Source organism: Monopterus albus, unplaced genomic scaffold (assembly GCF_001952655.1).
Source record: "Monopterus albus unplaced genomic scaffold, M_albus_1.0 scaffold194.1, whole genome shotgun sequence".
NCBI lineage: Eukaryota > Metazoa > Chordata > Actinopteri > Synbranchiformes > Synbranchidae > Monopterus > Monopterus albus.
Window position 1 is genome coordinate 348,028 of NW_018128074.1, and position 27,220 is coordinate 375,247.

Consider the following 27,220-nt stretch of genomic DNA (forward strand, 5'->3'; position numbering starts at 1 on the left):
AGGGAGCTCAGACATGGATGCGCTAAAAATACCACACACAAAAATTCTGGAACATGTTTGTTTGAGGAAAACAAGATGTGAAACATATGTGCACGTTAAAGCAGCCACACTGCTTGAAGTGGGGAATGAAAAGCAAGCAGGCAATGTTAGCATGGCTGATAAATTTGTATAGGCTTTAGAAGTTCTTTAATCATTGAAATCCACAGTACAAGCATAATTCGGCTACTCAGTGAGTACAAGGACATGATCTTAACTATTGCATTTTGCATCTTTTTATCTCTGTGATCATGCACACAAAGCTTGTGTATCCTTGGTGTATAATGTCAAAAGACATGGAACATTACTGGCAGTGCATGATAAAAGAATGGACTGGGAGGTGCAGCTCAACATTTTTCAGAGCAGACTGAGATGACTGGAGTGTCTCTTGGCTTCCACAGTTAGAAAGGCTTCCAGGCTCAGCATTGCCATTGTTACATGCCACCATTTCTTTCTTTTGCCTAATCTCCTTCCATCCCCTTCTCAAGAATTTTCAGTGGCGCTAATGCAACCCAGCAGTGCTACTTCAAGATAATGTCTCCCGCCTCCTAACGGTCAACTCTGACATTGTGCTAATGGGGAATTTACTGATTTTAATAAGAGTGGTCAATTGAGCGCCCTGCAGGGATTAGCAGCAAAGGCAGCTGATCAGTGGCTCAGTGAGGATAGGGATAGCATTAAACCCCAAAAATTCATCAAGACTGGAGCTCCTTCCCACACACACACACACACACACACACACACACGCCTTTCCTACATACATGCAGACTTACAGCATACGCATGCACACTGTAACTGACTAGTCATAGACTCTTAGCATTCTTAAGTCCCTATTAGCAATTACAGGATGAAAGCACAGAGGGCTGTAGCCTCCTGGGAACAAGGGAAAGTCAAGAATCTTAATTCAACTTAACAACATGTAGTAGATACTGCAGTACGTGGCCTTGTATTACAGGGTAAGTGGTGATGGAGAAGGAATAGAATGGTGTGTGATCTGTGCCAGCATCAGAAGCAGAAACACCCCCCACTTTTTCACACTAGAAGAAGAGTGTGTTTATTTGTATTGTGCTTAAGGAGGATATTATCACTTTGACTGGCTCCAAAAAGATACATAAATAAAAATAAATAAATCCTCCCTAATTTGTGATTATCTCTCACTGAAATATACTTGAAAGTGGTTGCTTCCTGATATCAGAGCTGCAAAACAATTTGGCATAATTACATGTTGTGTGAGAATCCTTTGATAAGAGAGTCCATGCTATGCAAGGTAGTCAGAGCCTTTCCTGAATATTGCCGTGTTTGTTTTCATTACAGAACACTCTCTCAGAACTATGAACACTGTGGGTGTGGGGCTGATTGAGAAGCTTGGGTCATTTCCTTTAGTGTTTACAGTTTATTTTTGAAAAGAAAACCAGATGTAAAAGTGCTGGACTGAATTCTGACCATTAAAATATTCAGTACAGTACATTAAAGACTCTATTTTGTCCCTTTATTTACTGAGGGCAGATTGCAAAACATAAAGAAGAGCAATGCTCCTCTGCATATCAGTAAAACCCCACTTGACACATACTGTGCCAATATGCAAAAGTGAACTGTTTAAATAATGATGTTAAATTCCCAATAAGTGCAGCTTTGGACCACTGATGAGTTTTCACCACATGGCAAAGACACATTTCAATTATAAAAAGTTCAATAATATAAAAAAGTACAAAGTGCACATTGTACATAAATAATTTGTCTATGTGTGCATGTATGAATGTGTTTTTACTCAGCGTCGATCACTGTAACTCACCGCTTTGGTGCACTGCACATCCTTTCCAAGCAGCCAGTTGAGCTCCAGGTTTCCTTCTCCCTGGTAGCAGGACTGCAGGCGCTCCATGATCCGTGCATTAATGTCTCGAATGGTGAAGACGCAGAGAGCGGAGTCATCTGGCGGGCGATGGAACTGCTTCTGGCCCTTAGAGAAGATGGTGAACAGCACGTCATCTTGGGCGCTTATGTTGAGTGAGGCAGCAAGAACGCGGCCCGGCTTGCCGAGGTAGGCAGCCTGCAGTAGCCGGTACTCAACGCCATTCTTAACACAGCCAACAGGGAGAGAGACGTATGAGTGAAACTTGTGGTCGTCTTTGCAGAGGCGGACTATCCGAGAAGTGTAGAAAAGGTCACTGGTAGATCCACTTGATGCCATGCTGTTCTCTGGCGTCTCAGGCTGGACAGTCAGGAAGTAAACAAAGCCGCCACTGGCGAAGCCGTAGACATAGTAGATGTCAAAGTGGGAGACCAGTGCCAGCGTGTCTGATGGTATCTTGATGAGGGATGACACAAAGTCAGTGTGCAACTCATAGTCAAGCATAGCGGAAGATTCAGGGTCACGTGGCAACTTTCGACTAGAGATGGTAGGAAAGTAGTCTTGTTTGCCATCGACTGCTGTGCCAATAAATAGGGTGCCATCCTGGCCCTGCGAAGGCACAATGACCCCATACATGGTCCCAGTCTGGTTGACACTGGAGAGGTAGTGCTCTTTCTTATGGGAGGGCTCCACTAGGATAAAGAGGTCATCTAATCTGAGGAGCTTACAGACACCCTGGTAGAGACTACCACAGGCCAGCAACCGATTTTGGGAATAATCAATAAGGAGAAGCTTGTTGACATTGTTGGTAGAGACAAGGGGCTCAGAACAGGGCTGGACAATCAGAGGGGGGTAGCAGGCCTTGTTGTCATCCTCTGGGCCGGTGTCATGGGAAACAAGGAGAGTCAGATTGCCTGATAGCTTGTACACACGGTTGACTGCTCCAATATACAATGACCCTGTGTTTTGGTGAACCGTCAGATGGTTAAAGACCCAATCCCGACGTTCAGGGTGGAAACTAGTGAAGGTCTGTCCACTGCACATGGCAGGGATGGCTAAGAGCCAGAAACCTAGTAGAACGGCTACAGCTCCCACTTTAGGGTCAGGTGATAAAGTCCTGTGTGTAGCCCACCGGCCCTCCATTTTTAACGGGCCTGCAAGGAAACTGCAGCGGAAGCAGAGAGAAGGGATGAAGGGAAGAAGGGAGGGGATCTTTGCCTTTTTATTGTTGAAGGCTAACTTGCAGGTCAAAGTGTTGCAAGGGTCTTCACATGTTTCTGGAAAGGGAAACAAGAGAAAAAAAAACTGTTAAACATCAAAGTATGACTGTTAAACATCAAAGTATGACTCACATATCCCATAAAAAGGAAACACATATGACAAAATGGAAAAGTTTAGAGATGTTAGTGCCTGAAAAGGTCAAAGTTCTACTTCAGTAAGCTGATGAGCTGTGGAGAAGGCGAGTAAGGCTTTCAAGACACAATTGGCGGAAATTATTATGATGAACATTCCAAAGGAGTTTCTGGACAGGGCAGGACAATGCAGGAAAAGAGAGGCAGGTTACAGTGACGGAAATGAGCCCAACCTGACTCATACTACTGCTGAGTTTCTAAGAACAGAACATCCACTGACTGACATAAAGCACTGGACTCACTGCACTAAAGTCAGTTGAATGTATTTAATCTTATTCAAGCCTGGATGTTGAAGCTTGGACACAATTTTATTAACAACATATCTAATTTAAATTAGCACATTATCATGAAAAAGGCTTAATTTTGCTCTTTCCATGTTCACCTATAAAAAAAAAAGGCAACATGAATTCAAGCTCCAAAAATATAACAACAGAATGACAAAAACCAAAACACGATAATAAATGATATACTAAAATATTAGCACACATCTGAAATTCCTTTTCACTAAAACATTTTATTTCTCCATTCACCCCCTCTGTCTCATTTTTCACTCTGACTATAAGCCATCAGCCCATAGGCCTATCCATCTTGCTCTTTCTGCATCTATCTGTAAAAACATACATCAAGCAAAGTCTGCAATTTATGCAACTATGCTCAGTCTGGGCTGTAGAGATCTCTCTCCATGTGCCATAAACCCAGAGACAGAGCTCTGTGCAGTCTGTCCCCAGGTGTTAATTATCTTGTTCATTGGAAAGGAAGGCCTGGATCTTATTACTGGAACAAAGTGAGAACAAATTGGGAACCACTTCCACACACTGCTTCCCTTGCTCCCTGCTCTTTAAGGGCCCTGTTTTACAGAATCTGAATCTTTTAATTATTCTTTTCTAACCATTACTGTTGTTTTTAATCTTTTTATTCTATTCATCTCCTGTTTACATGATCAGATCATAGAGGGATTAATCACTGGTGCCATAATAATCATATTTAAATTAATCAGCTGCCGCATTAGAGCTGTATATAGCTCCCTCGTAAAAACACCAGCCAGCAGAATATACAGCGTGTGTGCCTCATTCCCTGTGTTATCAGCATTCTCTATCAGAACCAAGCAGTGTGAGGGGCTAACAAGTGGAGACAATGGCAGCGCATCCCAAAATCAAGTATGATTAGGAGTAGCGATCCAACAAGGGTAATTACTGAGAAGTTGGAGGGGGTACGGTAGGAGTGACATCAGGACGCCGGGGGCTTGAGCGTGTCAGAGACGGCCCTACATCATTTGTCACGCTCCAGATTTGCATTTCCAGCAGTGACAGCACAGAGAATCAAGGGTGAAATATGTGGCTGGAATAATCAGCGACTGCGCCTTGAATTAACAAGCACTTTGCAGTTGAGGATATGAGTGTTATATGTTGAGCTACTACACACTCAGGCTACTACAGCAACCGTGTCCAAGGTAGGTTTGATTTGCAGAGCCAATTTGGGATTCCTTCTGAACTATGTCTGCCCTTTCATAGACCTTTGTCCAAATCTGGTAATGGCCATCTCGGGGTCCCTCCCCTCCCCCTGTGACCAACGGGTACACTACTCAGCTCAGACTTAAATATAGACCCTTAGGGAGAGTATTGATCCATGTGTCCATAAACAGTGGTCCTAAGACCCAGTCAAGCTGTTCTTGGCGTGTGTGCAGGCGGAGGTGTGGGATGTGCTCTGTCCCAGAAGCAGTTTATTAGCATGGTTATAAAAGTGCTATTGCCTCTAAAAAAAAGCAATGAGGGCCGGACCCACACCCTCACTTCCACTTGCCTACGCTCTGCCATGCTCCTTTGTTTGAGTTTGTACATGCTAGATGTGCAAAGTGGATCCCTTTGGTGGTATAATCAGCCTCCTGCTGAGCCAGCTTTTTGCTCAAGCACCACAGCCTTTTTGCCCTACAGAGCTTTTGCTACTCTCCCACCCCTTATTTGTATGTGTATAGAAGAATTATTCCAATCTTCTCTTTTTTAGTCCACTCTTCATCCCAGTCATGGTGAAAAATATATGCATTACACCCTGATGTTGTGGTAACAGCTGCAGAGGCAGAGAAAGAGAGTGACTGAATGGTGTAAATAAAAGGTTATCCGCTCATATTGCTTTCAGTAACAGAAGGAATGACATCTTTGTTTAAGTTGATTGCATGACCACGTCTTTGTTGCACTTGACAGAGCCTTCTCTGTGCTGTGCAGCTGAGGAGTAGACCTGAAAAGATTAAGAACAACACCAATCACCACTTGTGCTCTTTAGTTCAAAGCCATGTCTGTCTTTTGTTTATGAGGAGTCAGAATTACCAAAAAAGAAATTAACATATAAATGCAACCAGGAATGATTCATAGTTAAAGTTACCTACTGACCTAGAAAAGAAGAGGGCATGACTGTTTTGGCAGTGAATACAATTACGGGAACGGTAGAAATTGCTCACATAAGTCAGCAGCTTTGACAATTTAGCTCCTTCTTTTTTATCCATTAAATGGTAAATGGACTTACACTTGTATAGGGCTTATTATTCACTGAAGCACAGTCAAAGTGCTTATTATTAACCCATCCACACTCACTCCGGCGGGACAGCCATCGGTGTGAGCAGCTTGGGGTTCAGTGCCTTCAGTGGCTAAAGGACACTGAATTGAACCACTGACCGTGCAGTGAGAAGATGGCCCACACTACTTCCTAAACCACAGCTGCCAGATTAGCGCTGTGCTCAAACGGTGACTATTTGCCAAATCAGCAATATCTGAACACATGATAAACAGCTGTCTGTCTGTCTGTCTGTCTGTCTCTGACAACACCAAATACAACAAGTCCTGATTCTGAAACACATTCAGTTTGTTGACACATCAGAACTGTGGCCGATGCACTGAGGCAAAAAGTTGGACTGGCACCGTGACAAACTGTCAGCTGCTTCTGTGAGTTACATTGCATAAGAACATCAAATGCTTTAGTAAAATCTCTGAATATCATGGTCATTGTCAGTATGTTTCCGTTCCAACAGTCATCTTTTTGGCAGACGCAGAAAGCAAGAAAAGAAGTGCCTCAAGTCAAGAGAGACAGAAAAGCACTCAAATTCCAGCGAACACGCAAGCTGTGATCATGATCAGTTTTCACAAAACTTCCTGTTCATAATGAATAGTCAGCCATACAAAACGCAGCATTGGCACACTCACCCGGCTGCTTCTGAGCTCTTGTTAAACAAACTGCTCCCGCTGGCTGCCTGTGCTCTGTTGCCGTGTCTGCTTGTGTGTCCTTTTTCTGAAATACTGGTGATTTACCCGGCCACGGGGCAGCACGCAGTGGCCGCAGTGCCAACTACGGTCAAAGGGAGCTGCAGTGTGGCTGATTATCAAATGAAAGCTACAGATATAAAAACAAGTAATATGGCCAGACATGAGGAAATATGAAATGATAATCTTTGAGGCTTGTGGACAGAACAGCTGGAGGGCAGTGCAACAGTCAGGCTTTAGGAAGCGGCCTCTGGAGTGGGAGCAGCTCTAAACCTCTGTTACCGTGAAACAGGCAGCAAGTCTTCTGTTTTTCTGGCTTTTTGACCCTCCCTTTTTTTGCCCTCACATACTAAGCTTCTTAACAACGCAGCCAAATTTGCTTGATCTCCTAAATTCACATTTACAGCAAATGTACTTCAGAAGATAAAGAACATAGACCAAAATCGCTTTATGAAGCAAAATCCATTGTTGTTGTGTAGGAAAAGAAAATGGGAGATTGCAATTTTATGCTATGGATTAACGTGTTATTGCCTGAATGATTAATATAAAGTGCTCAGATAAAAAGTGATATGTTACAAATCAAAGACACAACTTGGAACAAAAATCAACATAGTCAAGAAAAGTAAAACGCATTTAACAATTTGCTTGTTGCATAGTGAGTTTTTCGGTTGATGTGGCCATTTGCACAGTTAAAATAGAACATTTAATCTTCCCTAAAGAGAGATATTCTTCTATAGGACCCTATAAAAAAAACGATTAGCAGCAGAGGTTAGTCCATTATTCTTCTCCCTTTGCTGCAATCAAGAGCAGGGATAATGAAAGGACCCACTGACATCTTGAGTTGCTGAGCTGGAGTTATATTTATACATTCTTTAGTCTCAATAGGAAATGGGTTTCTCAGCTCCAGTGCCAGCTGTGTCAGCTACCAAGAAAACTCAGTACATCTACCCTGTATCCAGCCAGCCAGCCACCACAAAGAAATGACAGTAGCAAAGCAGAGGGATAACATGCTCAGAAACCACAAGTGCTCCAGTAAATTTTGCCACTCCACTCTGTCTGGCTTCCTGTGTAGTGGTGTTGGAGGTAACTGATTTTGCCGAATATTTCCTTCTGTGACAGAATCCAAAATTCCATCGCACTGATGGAGGAAATAATGAAGGAGACTTTGTCTTAACATTACAACAGTGCAGACACTGCAGCTGATAATTTAAAGCCTAAACTGTGTAATATTTCAACATGGTCTTTGTCTAAACTGTTTTGTTTTGTTTACATTTACACACGATATGTGCCATGCTCCGAGCTATGGCTAAAAGATCTCTAATTCAGTGGTGTATAGTACAGTAATTTACTGCACACTTGTCCCTTGTCCGTGACTAAGCATATACTCTAAGGGCACTGTAACAGAGCACTTTGTACCCAGTTTTTAATAGCACTATCTTTATTAGTGACCCATATCAGTGCACGTGTTAGTTTAGAGGCCTTCAGATGCCTTTCACTGAACTGTACCCACTGAAAGCAGTCAGTACTTCTATCTGCCTCAGCCCCTCAGTTATTACTCCAAAGAATGTATATGAAAGGTTATTACAACAACCTCCCACATACACAGATACATTTTGCAATATTCCATGAAAAAGGCATGTCATCATGACACAGGAAGTAATCGAGTCACAGCATAGCTGACTATCCCTGAATGCAAACATGGGCAGGTGTATCTAATCTTTCCCTTTAACCCTGTCTTCTGAGCCTCCCTCCCATTTCACACATTGTTTGAGCAAACTCACACTGGTATTATGCCCAAAACCTATGACATCCACTGAGAGATTACAATGTCACTGTTACTCCTCTAAACACACAAGCGCACACACACGTTTGCTCTCATGCTCTTGTACAAGCTCAGACATGCACGTATCCACACCCACGGTCAAAGATATATACACAGAGGCACTCAGACACACATCCAGCATACACACACATAAATTATCCTATTTTTCTTGGTCCTTGTTTCCACTGACACCACTGACAGTGTCTGTATATGATTCTTATTCAACTGGAGGTTGAATCCTGAGGCGTGAGTGTCACATAGTCCTGCTACCAGTAGCTATGTAGTGTGCACCTCATCATCACTGTCTGTCATCATGCAAAAGCAGCTTTCTATTAGCAGGCATTTCCATAAATCTAAATTGTAAAGGGCTTCAGCAAGAAAACAAAGAGAGCAGGATGTCACTGGAGGCCACAGGATTGCACAGCTTACCTTGGCTCACAGAGTGCAAGTTAATCAGGCTCTTTGACTGCCACCATACACACTGTAGCATATCAGCAGGCCTTAACTATTCTTGAAGTCTGTTGCTGATGCGGCAACTTGTGTCACTTTGAAATATAGTGGGATAATGAAAATCATACGTGGAGTTTTACAGTATGAAATGTAAAGTACCAGTGGGATGTGTTTCAGTGGTTGTTTATTATGAAAATGAATATGTCTGAATGAATGAGTAAAGACAAGACAGACATACATATACAGATATAAGACACTCAATATAAAGAACACATGTAAAACCTGAATATATGGAGGAGTGAGTAACGAAAGCAAAGCCACTAATATGGTGGCCTAAACCACAAAAGTTGCACTTGTGTAATAAATCTTATGGCACATTTAAGAGTTCTTGTAGCAGATAAATGGCCTTGGAAAACTGTTGAACTTGGCTGGTGCATCAGGTAGCAGATGCAAAGGACAGCCAGAAGGGCACTGGCCTGAGTGAGCAGGCAACTGTGCTTCCTGTGTGGAGTAGACTGGAATAAAATGAATAAATGACTCAGATCATCTGGCCTGGCTGCAATCAGATTACATAAACTGTAGGTTATTAATGTGCTGCAGAGTTGAACATAATGAGAGAAGATTAGCGAGGGCAGCCAAGCCAAGAAGATACAGATGACATTAACCCAAACAAGGGCAAGCCACAGCATGACCTGTGTATGTATGTGTGCATGCAAGCACCTGCATTATCTTAGTGTGCATCTATGTGCACTGAATTGTACGGATGTATTTACTTGCTTTATCAACAAACTCTCCCTGCAGAGGTTTTATCTGCCTGCGGTTGCACTCAGAAAACTTGGACTCTGACCTTTGGTATCCAGCTGCCCAATCAGAATGAGGCACCAACAGACCAAACCTTTTGTCAAATAATCATGCAAAAACCACAGTTAAGCAACACAAAACCATGAGGGAAACAATTCAGAGTAAAGAAGAAGATCACATGAAAAAATGGCTTCCATTTCAGTAGCCGCCCATATCCACACACATTCACTCACTCCCAAACAACCCCACTTCATCATTTGTCTCATCGAGGCCAGAGTCGTGCTGGAGCATTGCCCCTGTGCCAAGGTGGCTGCTGCTGGATAAACTGAGAGAAGGGAGAAAGAAGGGGAGGAAAGAGGAAAAGGGGAAGGCAAGCAATAAAATACAGCAAGAGAGGAATTGAGATAAGGGGACAGAAAAGGTGAATGATGACCTGTGAAAGTGAGCGAGAAGGGCAAAACAAAAGAGTGGCCCGATTTGAGTGTGTGAGACAGAGATGAAAGGAAAACAAGGAGAGCAGGTCAGACAGAGGAAGAGATGAAGGAAGGAAGGGAAGGCGGCCATGGAGTCGATACTCCAGCTGGGAAACATGTCGTTACAGTCACAACTCAAGAAGCTGGCACATTACATCCACTATTATCTGGAGCAAAAATACACAGCCTGGATGCCACACTGGAGGGCGTGGGGGTTAAATAGCAAGGAATAAGGAGGAATACGGAGATGCAGAATCACGCAGAGAAGGAGATGAACAAAACTAAATGTATACTATATTAGACAATGAGGCATGTTATTTCTCTCAGTATGCACCAGCCAAATCCAGAATGATTATGTAAGAGATTCTGGGAGGAGAAAAAATGATGGGAATCCTGTCAGTGTAGCAGTCTGACCCTGTAATCACGTGCTGGCTAAGAGGACGAGGCTGCTCGGGGGCAGCTGATACCCAGGTGGTGGAAACACTGGAGCTCCTCCATCAAAAGATGTTGGCTTAGAGAGGATCAGGTAGACAGATGAGGTAGTGTTGGTGTATTGCTCGGAGTATGGTGACATATAGTACTGCACGGTACAATACCCATGGGCCAGTGCTGTAATGTAACTCTGATTTGTGCAAATGGGATTTATGATGTAATACAGACATGTAACAGTGAATGCTTGCTGGGCTATCTGAAGCTCTGTCCATACTAAAATCAATTATCTGTCAAGGCAGTAAACAGGATACTAGTCCTGTTACAGGATGAGTTACAGGCCCGGGGCAGATAACTGGAAGCATACACTAAGCAACAACACACAAAGCAAGCTTTGCTCTCTCATGAACCTTGTAAGAGTTAAAGCCCTGTTTCCAGTCTCCTGACTGTCATTTGTACATCCCAGCTGTCATGTGACTGAATGATGATGTCTACAGCTGCAGTTAGTGTGTGTGTGTGTGTGTGTGTGCGCGCGCGTGTACACGAGATTCTGCCTCTCTGTGTCAGTGCGCATGTGACCAATTTAATTCCTCACGCTCATCCAGTCCCAGTTTTCTCTGAGAATCTCTCCGCTGGGTTAATGATGTTTACAGCTAGCCACGCTCCTTCACAGACATTTTGACAAATACAGCAAGACTGTATAAACAAGCACTTGGTTTCCAGATGATGTCACATAGAAATCTTGGAAACATGGCTGTCAGCAGGACTGACTTGGTCTTCCAATCCAAACTGCCGGATAGGTTCAGATTCCACTCACAATCCCAGCCTGCTCAGGGTCAGCAGTAGAAGCACACACACATGTTGTGCTTCCATAACTTCAGGAGACATTACATTGACTTACATTCGTTCCCTGGAGACGTACCCTAACCTCATGCTAACGTAAAACCAAGTCATCACTCCATGGAGGACCTGTACGCCTCACGGGTCAGGAGGAAGGCAGAGAGGATTCCTGCAGACCGCTCACATCCTGAACACAACCTATTTGGACTGGACAGAACTACAGGTCACTGTGTGCAAAAACAACCAGGCACAAGGACATTTTCTTCTCCTGTGCCACTGCTCTGATGAGCAGTTAATTCAGGTTTATATGTATATCAAGTAACAGCAAACACCACAGTGCAATAAGTTATAGACAATTATTGTACAGACCAAATAGCTCTTTTTAACTTACACATATTTATCAATACATGTTTTTGTCTTCTAGTTAATTTGGTGCACATCGGAGGCCACTGAACTGAAGTCAAATTCCTCGTATTTTAACATGCTTGGCAATAAAGTTTATGATTGAATGATTGATTGGTTGATTGAAAATGTAATGGTTTATGTTCTGCGGACTTGGTTTGTGTCCCCATAAGGACATTATGTTCTGTGGACTTGGTTTGTGTCCCCATAAGGACATCGAGTCCTCACAGTGCGACTGTATAAACAGAATTACATCTCCACTACATGGGTAATCACACACACACACACACATTTGGTTAGCTTATCTCGCAATCAAGACTGTGATTCATTGCAATGGAAGTACTTGTGAGGAGTTAAACTGCCCAGTGACCCACTCGTTTCCCATCCAGACACAGTGATAGAGTGCGAACATCAGGCCTTGTCCTCATATTTTGTGTTGCATCAAATTTAATTAAGAGTAAAAAAAAAAGGCTGAATATTAGAGCCTGACCAAAGCCACATGGCTTCTGTGAAATAATATCACAAGAGATGTGAAAAAGTGAATAAAGAATTTAAGGATTAGGATTAGTCATTTATGTTTATGATGCTGGTGTCTGTTCACAGTAGCTATGGTAACAATGCTTGAAAACCTACACTTTAAACAATAGTCAAACAGTGTAAAACACTTTTATTTCTACAGTAAAGTGATTTTCAGTTAATGCAGTGGTCATATTGTTTGTTATGTAATGTTTTACAGGAGGAAGGAAAACCCCACTCATTGCGTTCGGGACCTGTTGCGACGCTGAGCAAAGCGGTGCCTACATTTCAAATACACACCACTGTCTGAGTTAAGACCTGCTTTCCTGCTCTCTCTACCTTAGCCCCTCTAATTTCATCAGAGTTGATAAAACTCCACAAAATCAAGTCTGTGGCTAGTTACTTAGCCCAATCACCCTCTGGATGACAGGCAATAACAGCATGTGGTGAGGAGACTGGTTGCTTGCTCACACAGAAGGATACATGTCTAGCAAGCAGAATGTATTGCTTTCTGTGAAGATTGTGAGCAACCCACCTCAAAACACAACACTGGTTCTCATCTTTCTGGGTGTAAACTTTATAGTGATGCTAACAGGCAGCAGGGAGTTGTATGTGGCTCACATGTGCCACCATTGTATCAAATGTATAAGTAGCCTGCTGTTGCATATATGCAGACACAAAAGTCAAGGGAAGGTTCAAGTAGGATATTTAATAAATAATACAGGACAAAAGACCAAAGGTGGAAAAATAAAAGGGTTCAACCTGATGACAAGAAAGAAAGGACACAAAAGGCTAAACTAAACAGTTTGGTCAGGAAGCTGAGTAAAAAGTCAAACTAGAAAATAACCAAAGAACTGGTGACAGACAAAAATCCAATGTCTAAGAAACAAACTAAACCAGGACAGGGACAAACATGAGACCGATTCAAAGCTTACATGAAGAGGAAGGGTGTTGTGAACAGACATGGCAAGCAGAGGATAATGAGGGACAGGTGAACACAATGAGTGGTGATTGCAGACCGGAGTAAAGCTGGGGCAGGTGAGGTGATACACCAGACAGGAAGTCTAACCAAAATAAAATCACAAAACAGGAAGCAAGGCCGCAAGCCATAATAAATGAAATCATTCTCTGGGGTTTACTGATCTGAGAAAGGAAGCATATGAATGTTCTCTAGAAGATCAATTAATAAGCAGTAAGATAAGATAGTGATAAGCTGTGCTTAACCTCAGCCTTAAAAGAATAGTAGCGATTGGCTCACGTCTAGGGTAGCAAGGTTATAAAACTGCTGCCACAGACAGCAGCTCAGAGAGAAGCAACACTACATTTGTATGCAACTTCACCTGGGACTTGCAATGAATATGAAACAGTAGTCGGTGCGGTAGTAATCTTTAGCTCAGCCTTGCACATGCTGGGCGTATAAAAACCCACCTGATCAGCCTCTGGAGTGCAGCAGCTGTTACCAGGCCATACCAGGACAGCACAGAATAGGATGGGACAGAGCTCCGAGAACAAGCTGGCCGGCCGACTGACTGGCTTTCTGAATCAGAGCCAAAGCACACATGGCCTGGCCTGTTCTGTGTGAACCCCCTACAGGATGCAGTGTTGGCTGGGATAAGGTGGAAAATCAGCACTGGTTAGTTTCCTGTGAGCCAGTGTACTGACAGTCGAGAAGGAATATCACCACAGCAAGCACATTTCTATCAATACACTAGTGTGAAGTAGTAGGAAGAAGGTTTTAAACTTTGCCAACAAGATGTTTCACACAGCTATACTAAATGAAAAACTGCACAAATCCATGCTCTAAATGACCCATGTTTTTTCTTTACAAAAATAGAAAGACCATTTTTGAAACTCAGCAAAAATATACAGAAAGACTAGGCTTCCCAGCAGCGACATATAGCATGTGCCCTGGAGTACAGACATGCAGAAAATACTGTGAAGCACATTTATTACACAACTGCTCATAGCAGAATGGGTGAGCAGTGGGGAGGTGGAAGGAAGGAATGTCACGGTGACCGACAAGGTCTACGATGAAAAATAGCATTTTGGCAGTGTAAGAGTGATGCATGGCATTATTCACTATACTGTGGCTTTGAAGGTTGAGTATTACACTGTATAGCAAAGAGACAGAGAAAGAGTTTGTCTGAACATTAAGCAACACAGGTGGAAGAGCTCCAATACTCATTATGCTCAAAGTCACAGGAAAAAAGGAACTAGCCCTCTGGACATCTTGGGATTAGAAAAACCTTGGACTCCACATACTGTTACCTGCCTAGCGTGCTTTTTTCTAGCTCCTGCCTCCCTTTCCCCCCTTTCTTTCCTCCAGTCATTACACCTGCAGTAACTCTGGGCTGAAGCTCTGCCCTTTTTGGTGAACCAAAAAATGTCAAGTAGCCTGAAATGAGATAGAGGTGACTGTGGCGAGGCGAGACACACATGTAGAATGTTTATACTGTACAAGGTTCCTGGCTGGCAGAGCTGTATGAAGAGCAACTACAGCCTATTCATCAGTGAACCTGGGAATAAGTGCTTCACACACAGGCCAGGCCAGAGGCTCCTGAGTCTGTCCCCTGCTCTGCTGAAGATGTTACAAAGAGATAGCGAGGCCATCCATATTCTTCAGACAGACTCTTGAGAGCATCTTTTATACGTGGCCACTGAGCCTTATACGACTGTCTGTCAGTATTTTTCTTGTACTACATCTTGATCACCCAGTGGAGAGGAGTGGGTCTCTGGAAAGCACGTCACTGATGTAATCACACACACACACACTTGCATGCACATACTGTAAGTAGGTCTTTTTTGGGTAGAGGAATAGTCTAAATCCAGTTGAAGTGTGAAATGGACTATAATTCTTACACGGCTTCACATCATGTAAAATGTTGGCCAGGAAAAATACATGCACGCTTTAACGTAACAGCTCTCCAGTGGAGTATCCTGCATTGCCTCTGTCACCAGATCACATTTATAAGCACAGCCTCCGTCTCCCTCTGAAGCCGCACACAGTAGTTTCTTTCTGAGCATTAAATTTGATCAAAGACTAATTTCTGCCAGTAATATGATTAAAATTAGCATCTGTTTCATTGTTAAGGAAGCGAGGCAGACAGGGACCAGGTCCCACGGTGCAAGAGAGAGACGACTGAAAAAAGAGAGATGAGAAAATGATCAATAAAGAAGGGAGGGAGGGGAAGGGCAATATCAAGAGAAAAGGGAGAACAATAAAGAACACAAACAGACACAGCAATAATAACTGAAAGTAAATCAAAGAAAAGAGCATTCCCATGCTCGGTCAGTATGTCCACTGCCAAACGCAGGCGATCTGAATTTTTGTGGCAGCTCGTACCTCATGGTAACTTTTTCCTTCAGCCACACACATAGATGATGAAGCTGAGGGAGGGATGCTGTGGCTTGACTGTTTTAAAAGCGATCATGCTAGGCCACAAGTTTAGTGAAGCATTAAAATGAGGTTTCAGCAATAAAGCCGGTCTCTCTCCATCCAACTGAGATACACAACTGAAACCTCTTAATGATAAGTTTTGTACACTGTGGCGGGGGACACGGTGAAATTGGTTCCCATGTTGGAGTCAGCATAAACACAGCAGTGGGCAAACCTCTATCACCATATTTTGTCATTTCCTAGCTGAGGGAGATGAGGGCAAAACATGGAGCGGGAATCTTGGCCAAACAAAACAGCCCTGCTGCTGCTGCTCCCCATAAACTGCATCAGCAGTACACAAGACATATAATCATAGTCCAGCAAAAACTGCAATAACAGGAAAGAGGAAAATGATAAAAATCAACAGTTTGCTACCCTAGAAAATAAGTAACGGGGGGAGGTGGGGGAGCCCCATTCAGCATTTCATCAGTAATATAAATAGGAGCTGCTGGGGCAGTCTCCCATAAAGTGAGCTAATTAGGACACTTGGTGGTTGGTTCACTGCAGTTTCAGTCTGGCTGGGAGTGACTAGGAGTCAGTGAGAGAGTTTTCCCATTAGTCTGGAATATTAGACTTCCACATACACCTACTGTGAGCCTACACTGCACATCCTGTGACATGGCTGAAGCAGAGCTAGCTACTCGGCTATTCCCAGGGCCTCTGTTCTCTTTAGCTAACCCTGTGCAGATTGTGCCACTTAGTTATACCCCTGCCTGGCACACAGCGCCCTTGACTTCTGTGAAAATAGTTCTGCCTTCCTGTTCCGTCACTCCCTTCCAACTTCCTCTCCTCTTCCTGTCTGACTCAGTGTCATGAGACCTCCCTGTTTCTTCCTCTGTTTTGTACTAAAGGCTGAGTGCTACTGCATGACTTTGATCAGTCATGCTCAAGGTATGGGCAATGAGTCAGTTTGTCTTTTACAGCAATTTACTGTCTTTTTTACCTTTTACTTGGGGTTTTTTTAAACACTGGTCCAACAGTGTGTATCTAATATCTGCATTCTTCTCATCTGAATCAAGAAGCCTCTTATCTAGACATACTATCTCATTTAGACTGAATGATAGCATCCCCCTGAAGTGAAGAAAAAGACTGTGGATGACACATCTCAGTGTTGCTCTGTTTTTCAGTTAAGTCACACATCTGGGCCACTAATGCACTTAGGATGGTGTACTGTGATTATCCAACAACTAATTCCTCTCCATTTCATTTAGAGACTTTAAAGATTACTCATTGTCAGTTATTACAAGCAGCTCAGATATCGCTCTGATGCTCTTATAAAGGAATCCCACTAAAATATTGTAACTATACTAATGTAGCTGCAGTGAAGTCAACCTGGCTGTCCTTCTGTCTATGCCTTCGCTTTCCTTTTTCTGACTGGTTGTGTATAAAGAGAGGTGCTGCTGTTTACGTTGAAACAGAGCTACTGTGCATGTTCAGTGCCTCAGGGAGTCAGACAGGCAGACTACATTGGAGCTTTTCGGTCCTTAAGCCACTGAAGCTACAAATGCTTTGTACCAACACTGTAGACTTGGCAAAATAAACAAAGGCAAATTGTCTTTTATCAGCCTTGTCAATGTCTGCACACAAGGAATAAATGGGGGATTTGCATTGCGGTTAGAAGAGGTACATGTGTGCACTCATATAACTAAGAACGTGCTTACTGTATGTGTACTTTGGACTGATTCACCAGTGACAGGTTGCCCTGCAGCCCCTCCCTTTGTTATAACTCTTTTTTCTACATGTCTTTTTTGTCTGAGGACAAACAGCAGACTGCAGGCTAAGGTCCCATAATGCAGGTGAATGCAAAAATGTGCTGACGTATCCCAGTGTCGAAGCCACATGCCAGTCCCTTCTGGCATCCCTCCACCCTGCTCCACTGAAGAGCGGAGGCAGAAGAAAAGGACAACAGAGAACGCTGCATACTGTTAATCTTTGAGACTGAACCACTTACTGTACTCCTCATCAAGAAAAGACAAGGTCAAAGTAATGTTTCATTGTGCTGATCAAACCCTCTTCTTCAGTGAAATGTGTGAATTTGTAAATAAAAAAAAACATTCATTGACTCATTAAAACCCCACAAAGCAAATTGTTTCACTTCAACATTATGTTCACAAAAAGAATGCCTGAAACATCATGCAAGCTTTGTAATAAAATGCAAATTCACCTCACCTATTCACCCCTGTCAGGTTGAACATGCTCTCTGCAAAATGTGGGGGGGAGAGCCTACAGCAGCAAAGGCAGTGAGGCCTGCGCTAAGTACGTAACAGAAGACACTGAATCTACAAGCTCAGGGATGCCTTCTGCAATGAGAAAAACAATCTTAATTATGAGCATTTCTCTTGTGTTCTCTGTGAGATGTATGAGGAAATAAAGAGGAGTCTGGTCAAAGGCTGTAGTAGCAGTAATGTGTCAAATATCCTTTGATATTGCATCTTCTGTGTGGATCAGCTGCTTAACAGCATTAGCTTCCATAGTGTAAATCCCTAAGTGTCGCAGATTAAGACAAGAAAGGATGCTCGTTCATTGCTTTCAAGTACAAACCTGCCCAGCGCTCTGTCATTCTCACTCTCTCCACTCACGTCCCTCCCTGCTTCCTCCTCTGCGTCCCTTAGGCAGGCAAATGTAACACAGCAGTCATATTTAATCAACATCTTCACAAACAAAACACGGATTTCAAGTTCTCTGCTGCAAAAGGCTTGGCTGTCACACTCACAATAATTGTCTTAGATACCCTGATTCATTCCCCTTAAACACTACAGACAAGACGATGCATTTGGCTCACACTGCAGCTGATGTGTAGCGATTTCTGATTATGTGTTTTGCATGGCATGATATCGCCTCATGTCACTTACTCTGTATTACAGTAATTATGTTCTTTGCGTCTACTGCAGGTTATATGAAGACGCTGCAGTCGTGTTTCGCATTTCATTGGTTATGACAGATGCAAAACAATGTGTCTGTCTGGACGAGATCCCGCTGTTCCACTGAAACATGCAGTGTTTCCCTTTGATAGCAACGGGCACTAGGAAGTAACAGTAGCGCAACAACATCTAATTTCCCCTTGTTAGATTCATCTTGATAACATCTGGCTTGCAGGAACAAATATCAGTCACTGGGCAAGCACACTGCGGTTCAATTTAGTTTGTACAGCGTGATTCACAATGGCCATTTTGTTGATATCATGAGAAGACGGGCTTCCAGAAATGCATCGAGGGGGCAAAAGGATTTATTGTTCCTCAGTACCCCAGACATTCCACAAAAGCCTATGCTTATGTTTTGTAAATCTATATACTGAAAGGTCAGGCTGGGGGTCAAAATCAACAACAGAAACAATTACATTCATAATGTGTTACTAACAGTTTTTCCCCGAGCATGCAGGAAAGCCACCTCAGCACAGACTCTGTGTGGGCTTTATGACAAGCTGCCTCCCTTTTTAACTACCTTTCCTCCCTTTTCTCCTGCTGGCTTCGGTGTGTGGATCAAAGTCATGTATTCATGCATAAACATAACCTGTTATTCCAGGGGGAACTCGTTTCCACTGGCCTGGACACAATAAATCACCGTGGGCCAAAGCAAAGAGACCAGTGTTGAAGGACTGGTAGTTTTTTCATGATGTATCCAAGCTCATTCCTTCCTAGTGCCTTCACAACATAACACAGCATTCACGTAAAAGAAACATGGACCTTGCATGTCACATAGTGAATTCTGTGAGCACCAGTCAACTAATTTAGTAGAACGTGTTGTCTTCATGCTTCAATCAACATTACAAGGAAACAAGATGCCACAGTGGGCCGCATTTAAAGTTGTGGGAGTTTCGTTTCGAGGTCTTTCATCATCTGTTTAGCCCAAATTATTTTGGCCTATCATGGTGGAAAAAGTTTATCAAGAAGTGTATGTGTGTCTGGACTTTTCCAGAGAGGGTTTTCTGTTTGCTATCTCACTCACTTATTTCTTCTTTCCTTTCCTTCACTGCCGGGGGCTGAGGATGAGTTAAGGCTCCTGCCTCACACTGAGAGGAGCCAACGGCCCAGATAAGGCCATGGCTGACTGCAAAACAGTGACAATCTAGAGAGCATAGGTGCAGGTATCTACATGTCACTGAGCCTTGAAGCACAACAAGAAAACCTGAGTGGTGTGTTGCCTGCAATCCCATGGGAAGAAAATTCAGTGCTATGAGAATAAAGAGAGTTAAGTTAATATTACCTGATGGATTTTGCCATTCCTGGGCAAATGCTAGCCTGAGTCAATCTTGTAGTAAATTACACTGCTTTGAAATGGCTGAGAGAACTAATGGCCATAATAGGCTCTTTTCACTTGAAAGTGGTCCTAGTTGTAATTGGGCTGTAGTGTATATAGCAGAGTGACAAAGCTGGCATTGGCTGGGCTCCCCTATGGTACATGAGCAGACTAGACGAGCGATGTCTGCACCCCTTTTCCTGCGGTAACCATGGCGACAGTAGCAGGCAGGGGCATCCTCATCACCAGGGGGCAGTGTATGGAGCACAGAATGCTGCTGCCCTCGCTGTCTGGTGCCTCATCCTCGACACACACAGGCACCACAAACACAAAACACACATGTGCCACACAATCAAACAAAGGTAAATTAAAATGGACACAAACACATGCAGCCAAGCACAAGTTACACATACACACTGTCATCTGCTCCTGCCAGCTGCCCCTTGGCGTCTAACACAAGCACCCTCCCGCTTTGACTCTCTTTCTGCTCCCTTTTGTTGCTGGTTTATTGTCAAGTTTCCACCAAACAAAAATGCACATCCTCCCATGAAACCAATTAACTGGTTATTGATGGTGCCAGGCTAAAATGACTTATATTCAAACGAATGTGAAAAGAGAAAATGGGAGACACAACGCATTCAGTGCATTTTGGGAAAATGAAGTAAGTCAGGGCATTTGCATTGTCCAGCTTGGGGTCTTTCTCTTCTTCTCTTTTGTTGCCGTTGCTTTAGTAAGCTGCACCGGGCAGCCTCGGGTGCAGTCAGGGGTCTGTGGTGACAGAGGGGAGGCAACGTACACTCGGTAGTGTCCTGGAAACAAGCTACCAGATGACAGTAGAGAAAAACATCATAAACAGACCTCATGGCTTCCTGGGGTGACATTCTGACTTCCAACCGCTGTGAAGATCAGTGACAAACAAACAGCCGGACTTGTTATTCTACGGGTCCCTGTGCCAGGACCGCTGCTCTTATCAACTGGCATCGCGTAATTTTGTTACACATAGTAAACTATAGGATGGCTTTTGACAGCAGAGATCAGATAAGGAAACAGAGTGACTGGGCAGGGGAACGTGGAGATGGGACTGAATGCCTAAACAGACTGTTGTGTAAAGGAGAGAGGCTGATGATTGTGGCAGGCAGGCCGAGGTACTAAAGAAAGGCAGAGATGAGGGATACTGTCCCATGGAAATGTGTCATGAAGGCAGTTCCATTAACATCTTAATAAAGGCTTCCCAGGCCCTGGAGAGCCCTTGTGAGCAGGCTGCCTTTTCCACTCACATAGGGGGCCCAAATCCACTCTCGAAGCATGTCAACGAGAAAACATTTAAGTTCTGCCAGTAGTGCATTGTGAGGGCGTTAGACTTCCCAGAGGAGTAGCCTAAATGCCTACCCACAAACATGCTCCACTAAATTCTTTTATTCCCCTTTCTCATTTACTGTCCATTTCTCCATCTGCTGAATTTAGCCACACCACAAAAGGCTTTGTTTCAGCAAACTGGTGAGCCTTTGGGACAGCAGAGTGCACACTGGGGTTTACGCTAAATTGCTGCCATCAATAGAGAGAGCAAGATCTGGACTGGCCACGGTTGAGCCTGGCAGAGGGACGACTGCTAACCGTTCCCTGTCAGTCCTCTGATGAGACTGGCTGGAGCCTGTCTGGGAGCTGTGGACACTCACACACACACACACACACAGCGTTGTTCTTGAAAAAAACCAGCCAGTATCTTGACAGAGATGGGGGAGCACATTCTGAACAGGCCTATAACAGGGAAAAATCCCAGCTCCGTAAACACTCCAGCAGTCGTTTTGTTTGTTTTTTTTTTTAAACCTAAAGCATAAAAAAATACATGGTCTCACTGTGTATCATGAAAAATGAAATGCAAAGGAGTGGCATTGATTTTTGCACTCTGTGTTGCTCATACTGGGCAAGCTGCTACTTAACAATGTAGTGGCTCGTAGTCATCAATTTAAAAAGGTTTCAACGATTCAATAAGTCACTGAAGGCTTCACACAGCTACACACAGCTACTCAAGATGATGAAAGCAGCTACAGCAGCATGACTAGACCATTAAATGTAGCTCTGGTATGGGAATTATCAAAAAGTTATGTTATACCCTAATATCCAAGATTATATCTATATTATTAACATTTCAAGGTAATAACTTTATAAGAGGGTGGGCAACATGAGATTTTACTCTTCACCTGAAAGTCCAAGAACAGACTGGGTTTTGGGATGCATCAAAACAACATTTTAACCAAGGAGTTTTTGGATAAAGGCAACAAAAATCATCTTCTCTCCATGAAAAGGAATGGAGTGAGTCTGAAAATCAATTGGCTTTGCTTTCTAACTTATGTTCTGCTGCTATCACTGTTGTATTGCTCTCAGTTTTAGCCTTATACCTGCTTGATATCTGAATATCAGTATCATAATTATTTCACCAAAGTATAGTGTCAGGTTATACAGATGAGGAGAGACAATCTTCTACATTCCTACACTTCTGAATCAACACAGCCTCTACAACCAACAACAGCTTAAAATAATGCTTGTTAGCAAAATCATCCTCTAGAGAGAACGCCTCTGCTTCTGTTGAATCTGTTACTTAAGGCGTTGGACAGGTAGAAAAACTCATGTTGTTTACAATTGTCCAGAAAAGAGAAGGCAAGCACAGCAGAGCCGCCTTCCCCATGGATAAAGTTAAAGAGGCAGTTGTGGATCGTCTGCTCTTCATTGAAGCCAGACGCTTCTCAGAGTAAATGTTCAGCCTGGCTGCACTCCACTTGATCAATGTCACCACAGATCCAGATCTCCCTTATGTCAATCCTCACACCTGCATACTCACCATAAACATGGATTCCAGACACAAACCTGCACATAACAAGGCCGAGTGAGTGGAGCGGGAGTGGGTTGTGGAGATTGCGACCTCTGTAGTGACAGCTGGACAGTGGAGAAGCTCAGACAAACAGCCCACAGTGAGGGAAGACAGGAGGCCAGTTGCATTAAAACAAACACTCACTCACTATTTGTACACTCCAGCAGATAGAGAAGGGAGGACCTATATCTGTGGGGGAATGAGTCAGTGAACTCAGGAGCACCATTATCTGCATGTGTTCGCGTGTTTGCATGACTGTGCAAGCAAAAAGACAGTTGGGATGGTGGGGGTTGCTGTGAGGGGAGGTGGGGGGCTTCTTTCAGAGCACAGCCGCTGAGCGCATTTACAGTATTTGCTCATTAAGAAATAGATCAGGGATTCTGCCTGCATGCGTAGCGACTTGTCAGGATCTCTCAAGCTAAACTGTGGTGAGCCTCCTGCCTTGGGGGGGAATCCAAAGAGGAGTAAGTAGCGTGCTCTGTGAACACTGGTGGTGGCACGGCACACAGAAAAGCAACTCATTCACTAGCAAATCATGCAGTTAAAAAAATCAGTTAGTAATGTGACCATAGTTGTTGAGCGGAGTAAGTGGAAGGCACTGAACGCAGAGATGCTGTGTGGTCACACTGTGGCCCAGTAATTAATCCATTGTTTAGACTCTTTGCTGTCGATCAACAGAGGACGCTCTTGAGCCATGTGCACCAATCAGCAATTTATACAGATAAATGCTGATGGTGGCAGCGGTGGCTGTGCCAGAAGAGGATTTAGACACTCTCGGAGCAATCTGCAGGGTACGTTAGGGGACCAGTTCCTCTTCATATTAAGAGGTCACAGAAAAACAGCTTATCCAAAAGTCTGAACTAAATGTCCGCAGCAAAGACACAATCCTGACAAAAAATAAACCTTTCTTGCATTTGTGCACAGGTAAAAACACCATTGTTAGCAAGACCTACATTAGTTTTTTTCCTCTGAGAAAATGAAGCCGCGATGAGCAGACAAATCTCTCCAACATCAGAAATTCTAAATATCATGCTAACCACACAGCTTCACCATAAATCCAACCAAAACATTGCAGCTCCCTGCAGAGACACGGAGGCAGCGGCAGAGAAGCCTTACCTCACAAAGCTAGATCCAAGTTTGTCCACTCAAAGCAATTTCTCTGTGGCCTGGTGGGGTTAGCCCTATTGATCAGATGAATGCGCGATGGCGTGCTTCTTGAAAGCCTTTCCTGGACAGCTCGCCTTCAAAGGCATCACTTGAAAGTGATTCACTGAGCAGAATTTTTTCATCTGTGCTCATATTCTCCATTATTTAAAGACAGAACAAAACTAACTGCACTTCATTGCTTTCATAATGAACTGAGATGATCAGCAACAGCTTTGGAGATATTTTAACAGCAATTCTCTTCATGATCTTGTCTTCCAAGAAACAACTTGGAAGCACAAATCCTGAGTCATTTAAAGGTTATTGTAGGTTCATAGATGGTAAAAAAATAATTTAAACCAAAGCTCAACTGTGTAAAATAGTGAAATAACAGCTGCTATAGAGCCAGGTCAGAGGGACTGTTGCTCAGTGGCAACAGAACATTAGTGAATGTTTTGTTTATCATTAGTTTGTCGTTAATTGGGTGAATATAATCAGCATGGAATAATCAAACCAGTGCTGAGTGATGATTTGTCCTTTCAAAAGCAGCAATTTCCACCCTGGTGGTTGCTCTGGGGTCATACCGCTGTTTCACATTGAGATGGATATTAAAATAATGATGTGAGTGGGTCACGCTTCAGACGCACAAAAACTGATTTCAAGAGGAAGAGGAGGGCTTTGATTGCACAGGCAGAGGGATTAATATGCTACCTGTCAGCCGCAGCAGATGTAAGTTATTTTCATGCAAATGTAAGGCAATTTTCTACTTAAGACAACATTTATTTTCTTTAGAGCCATTGTCACGGGTGCTTGCCGGAGGGCTGACAGCCTGACAGCGAATAAAGATTTGTAGATGCACCTGCTGAATAGGACAGATGAGGTCTAGAGTCAATTTGAAATCCTAAACTGATGCCATTGTTACTGTTGTGTGTTTGGTTGCAATTTGGGGTTTTGGTTTTAGCACTTGATGAGATGAGAGCACATTTAACAGGAAATATGTGGCCGTCATAGGATGTGAACTAGATCAGTGACCTCATGTACCTATTTTAAAAAGTGAGACGTTCAACAGCGTGAAAACAGGTTCTGACACAAGGACACAAGGTTACTAACTAAAACTAACTAAAAGTGTGTGTGTCCTTGTAGTCTGAAGTATACTACTCTAGTCACTGCAGTGGAAGGAGTATTCAGATCTGTTACATAAGTAAAAGTAACTGCGCCCTACTGTTAAAATACTGCACTAGAAGAAGTCCTGCACTCAACACCTAGTACAAAAGTATAATCAGCAAAGTTCACATATATAAAGTAAAAGAAACATGGTCCCTGTTGGTGTTTTGCTGTTCTGTATGATGTTTTTGGATTAATATTACTGGTGCAATAATGTATATAACCTTACTGCTGTAGCACTAATTTGAACTACTTTATAAACTGTGGGTCAGTGCTTCATATTCTGTAGGATCATCACATTTCTATGATCCCTATGTTAAGTTTAGCGTGACAAACAGAGCATTTAGCTGCTATTCCAAGGCTTTTTAAAAATAGTTTACATAGATGAAGGTGTAGGAGAATTTATTCAACCTATAAAGGAACAATGAATCATTCAGGTCATGAGAAAAATTAAGAGGGAGATGAAACAGAGTAACTACAGGTGTCAGGTAAATGTAGTGAAGTAAAGTCCTAATATTTGCCTCTGAAATGTAGTGAAGTATCACAAAGTAGACATACTTAAGTAAAGTATCTTGAATTTGCACTTCTTAAGTAAAATACTTGGGTAATTGCACGTAGTCCTTTCCACCACTGACCATTCATCTGGTGTCTGTCACTAAACACTGGACAGTCTAGTCCTATGAGGACTGCAGGAATTGGGGAATAAAAGCTAGTGAATAACTGCTGGTCAAGCAACTTGATGAAATACTGTAAAAGAAGATTTTACTAACACAAGGCAGAACATTCCACCAGCTGGAATGGTCATCTCTGTGGAACAGACTGTTACTCAGTGCATTAGGAGGTATAGCTAAACTCTAATAAATGAGAATCGAGCATAAACGACTGTCAAGGATCCATAGCAACACCTGTGCCCGCTGTAGGTGCAGCGCGCACTTCCTAATGGTCTGAGATGCTCAGACCGCGCAGTATATTTTATGGTCACTCCTCGTCATTCATTTGGGCGTCAGACTGAGCTGTGGCAAAGCCACAATGAGAAACCGAACCCTCCTCAGAACCTGCAGCCTGACATGAAAAATGTCTCCAGTTGTTTCTCCGCAATGTCGGAAATCAGCCCTGTACGGAAGAGTGTGCCTGTTTTTGGCTTGTAGCGCATATGACAGTCGTGTGGGATTGAAACAAATATTTACACGCAGCAAAGCAGATTTGGCCTAAACAAGCGTGTTGATCGCCACTCACCTCTTCATTTATACTGGATCTCCCGGTTCCCCTGCTCCCTCCAGCGCAGCTTGCTGTCTTCTGGGCTTTAACTGATGCGCTAGACTCACATCCACAGTCAAAAGGTTCCCAAATGCTCTATCTGGACACAGTCTCCCTTTGCCGGGATGCTTCGATAATTTTTACCTTCACCACTTCTTCCAGTTCCGTAGATATATGTGCCTATAAGAAACCTGTGCCACAGCAGCATTCATTCAAGTAAAAGCCTTCATTACCGCGACTGACAGCAAATTCGGCGCATAAACAGGCTTCACCGTCAGGGCTGACCTCCTAATGTTACTTTACCAGACCGTGTCAATGAAACGGCACATTCCTTCAGTTCGGGATTCAACGTGCCCCAGGCTGTTCTACAGTAGCTACGTGCAGGTTATGTACAAGCTGTGGCCAGGCTTGCCATCGTCCAACGACGTGATTTCGCAGCGTCGCCTCAGACCCGCAGCGGGGTTTTCTCACGGAGCTCTGCCGGTCACACATAGACGAGCGGCTCCATCCATGTACAGTAGTGTGCGCACGCTGCCGCTGGCACACCGCGCGTTTAAACCCAGCCCCTCACACTCCGGCTCCTTATGGTGTTAACTGTTTCCGCCCAAAGGAAAACATTAATAATACATAGAGAATTAGAACAGCACTTTATTATTTAGTCTATTATACTAAAAATATACGGTTTAACACTAAGCACTTTGTTCATCATAATAATGAATGAACACTACACTGCAAACTGTATTATGATTCATACTGTAACAATACAGAACAATTTGCAATGCAAATCACCCCCCCCCCCCCCAAAAAAAAGACCCCACCAAAGATTTTAAAAGCACT

The 27,220-nt window shown here is 43.3% G+C and overlaps 1 protein-coding gene across 1 annotated transcript in view; it reads right to left on the bottom strand.

The window, feature by feature from the left end:
* The window catches only part of plxna2 (plexin A2), a 160,649-nt gene that overhangs the window by 133,177 nt on the left and 252 nt on the right, over nt 1-27,220 (bottom strand). Inside the window, exons 2-3 of the mRNA XM_020617764.1 lie at nt 26,363-26,977; nt 1,829-3,162 (exon numbers count right to left, since the gene is read on the bottom strand). Of these exons, the coding sequence (XP_020473420.1) occupies nt 1,829-3,028 (1,200 nt within the window). The 5' untranslated portion in view covers nt 3,029-3,162; nt 26,363-26,977. The remainder of the gene's footprint in view (nt 1-1,828; nt 3,163-26,362; nt 26,978-27,220) is intronic.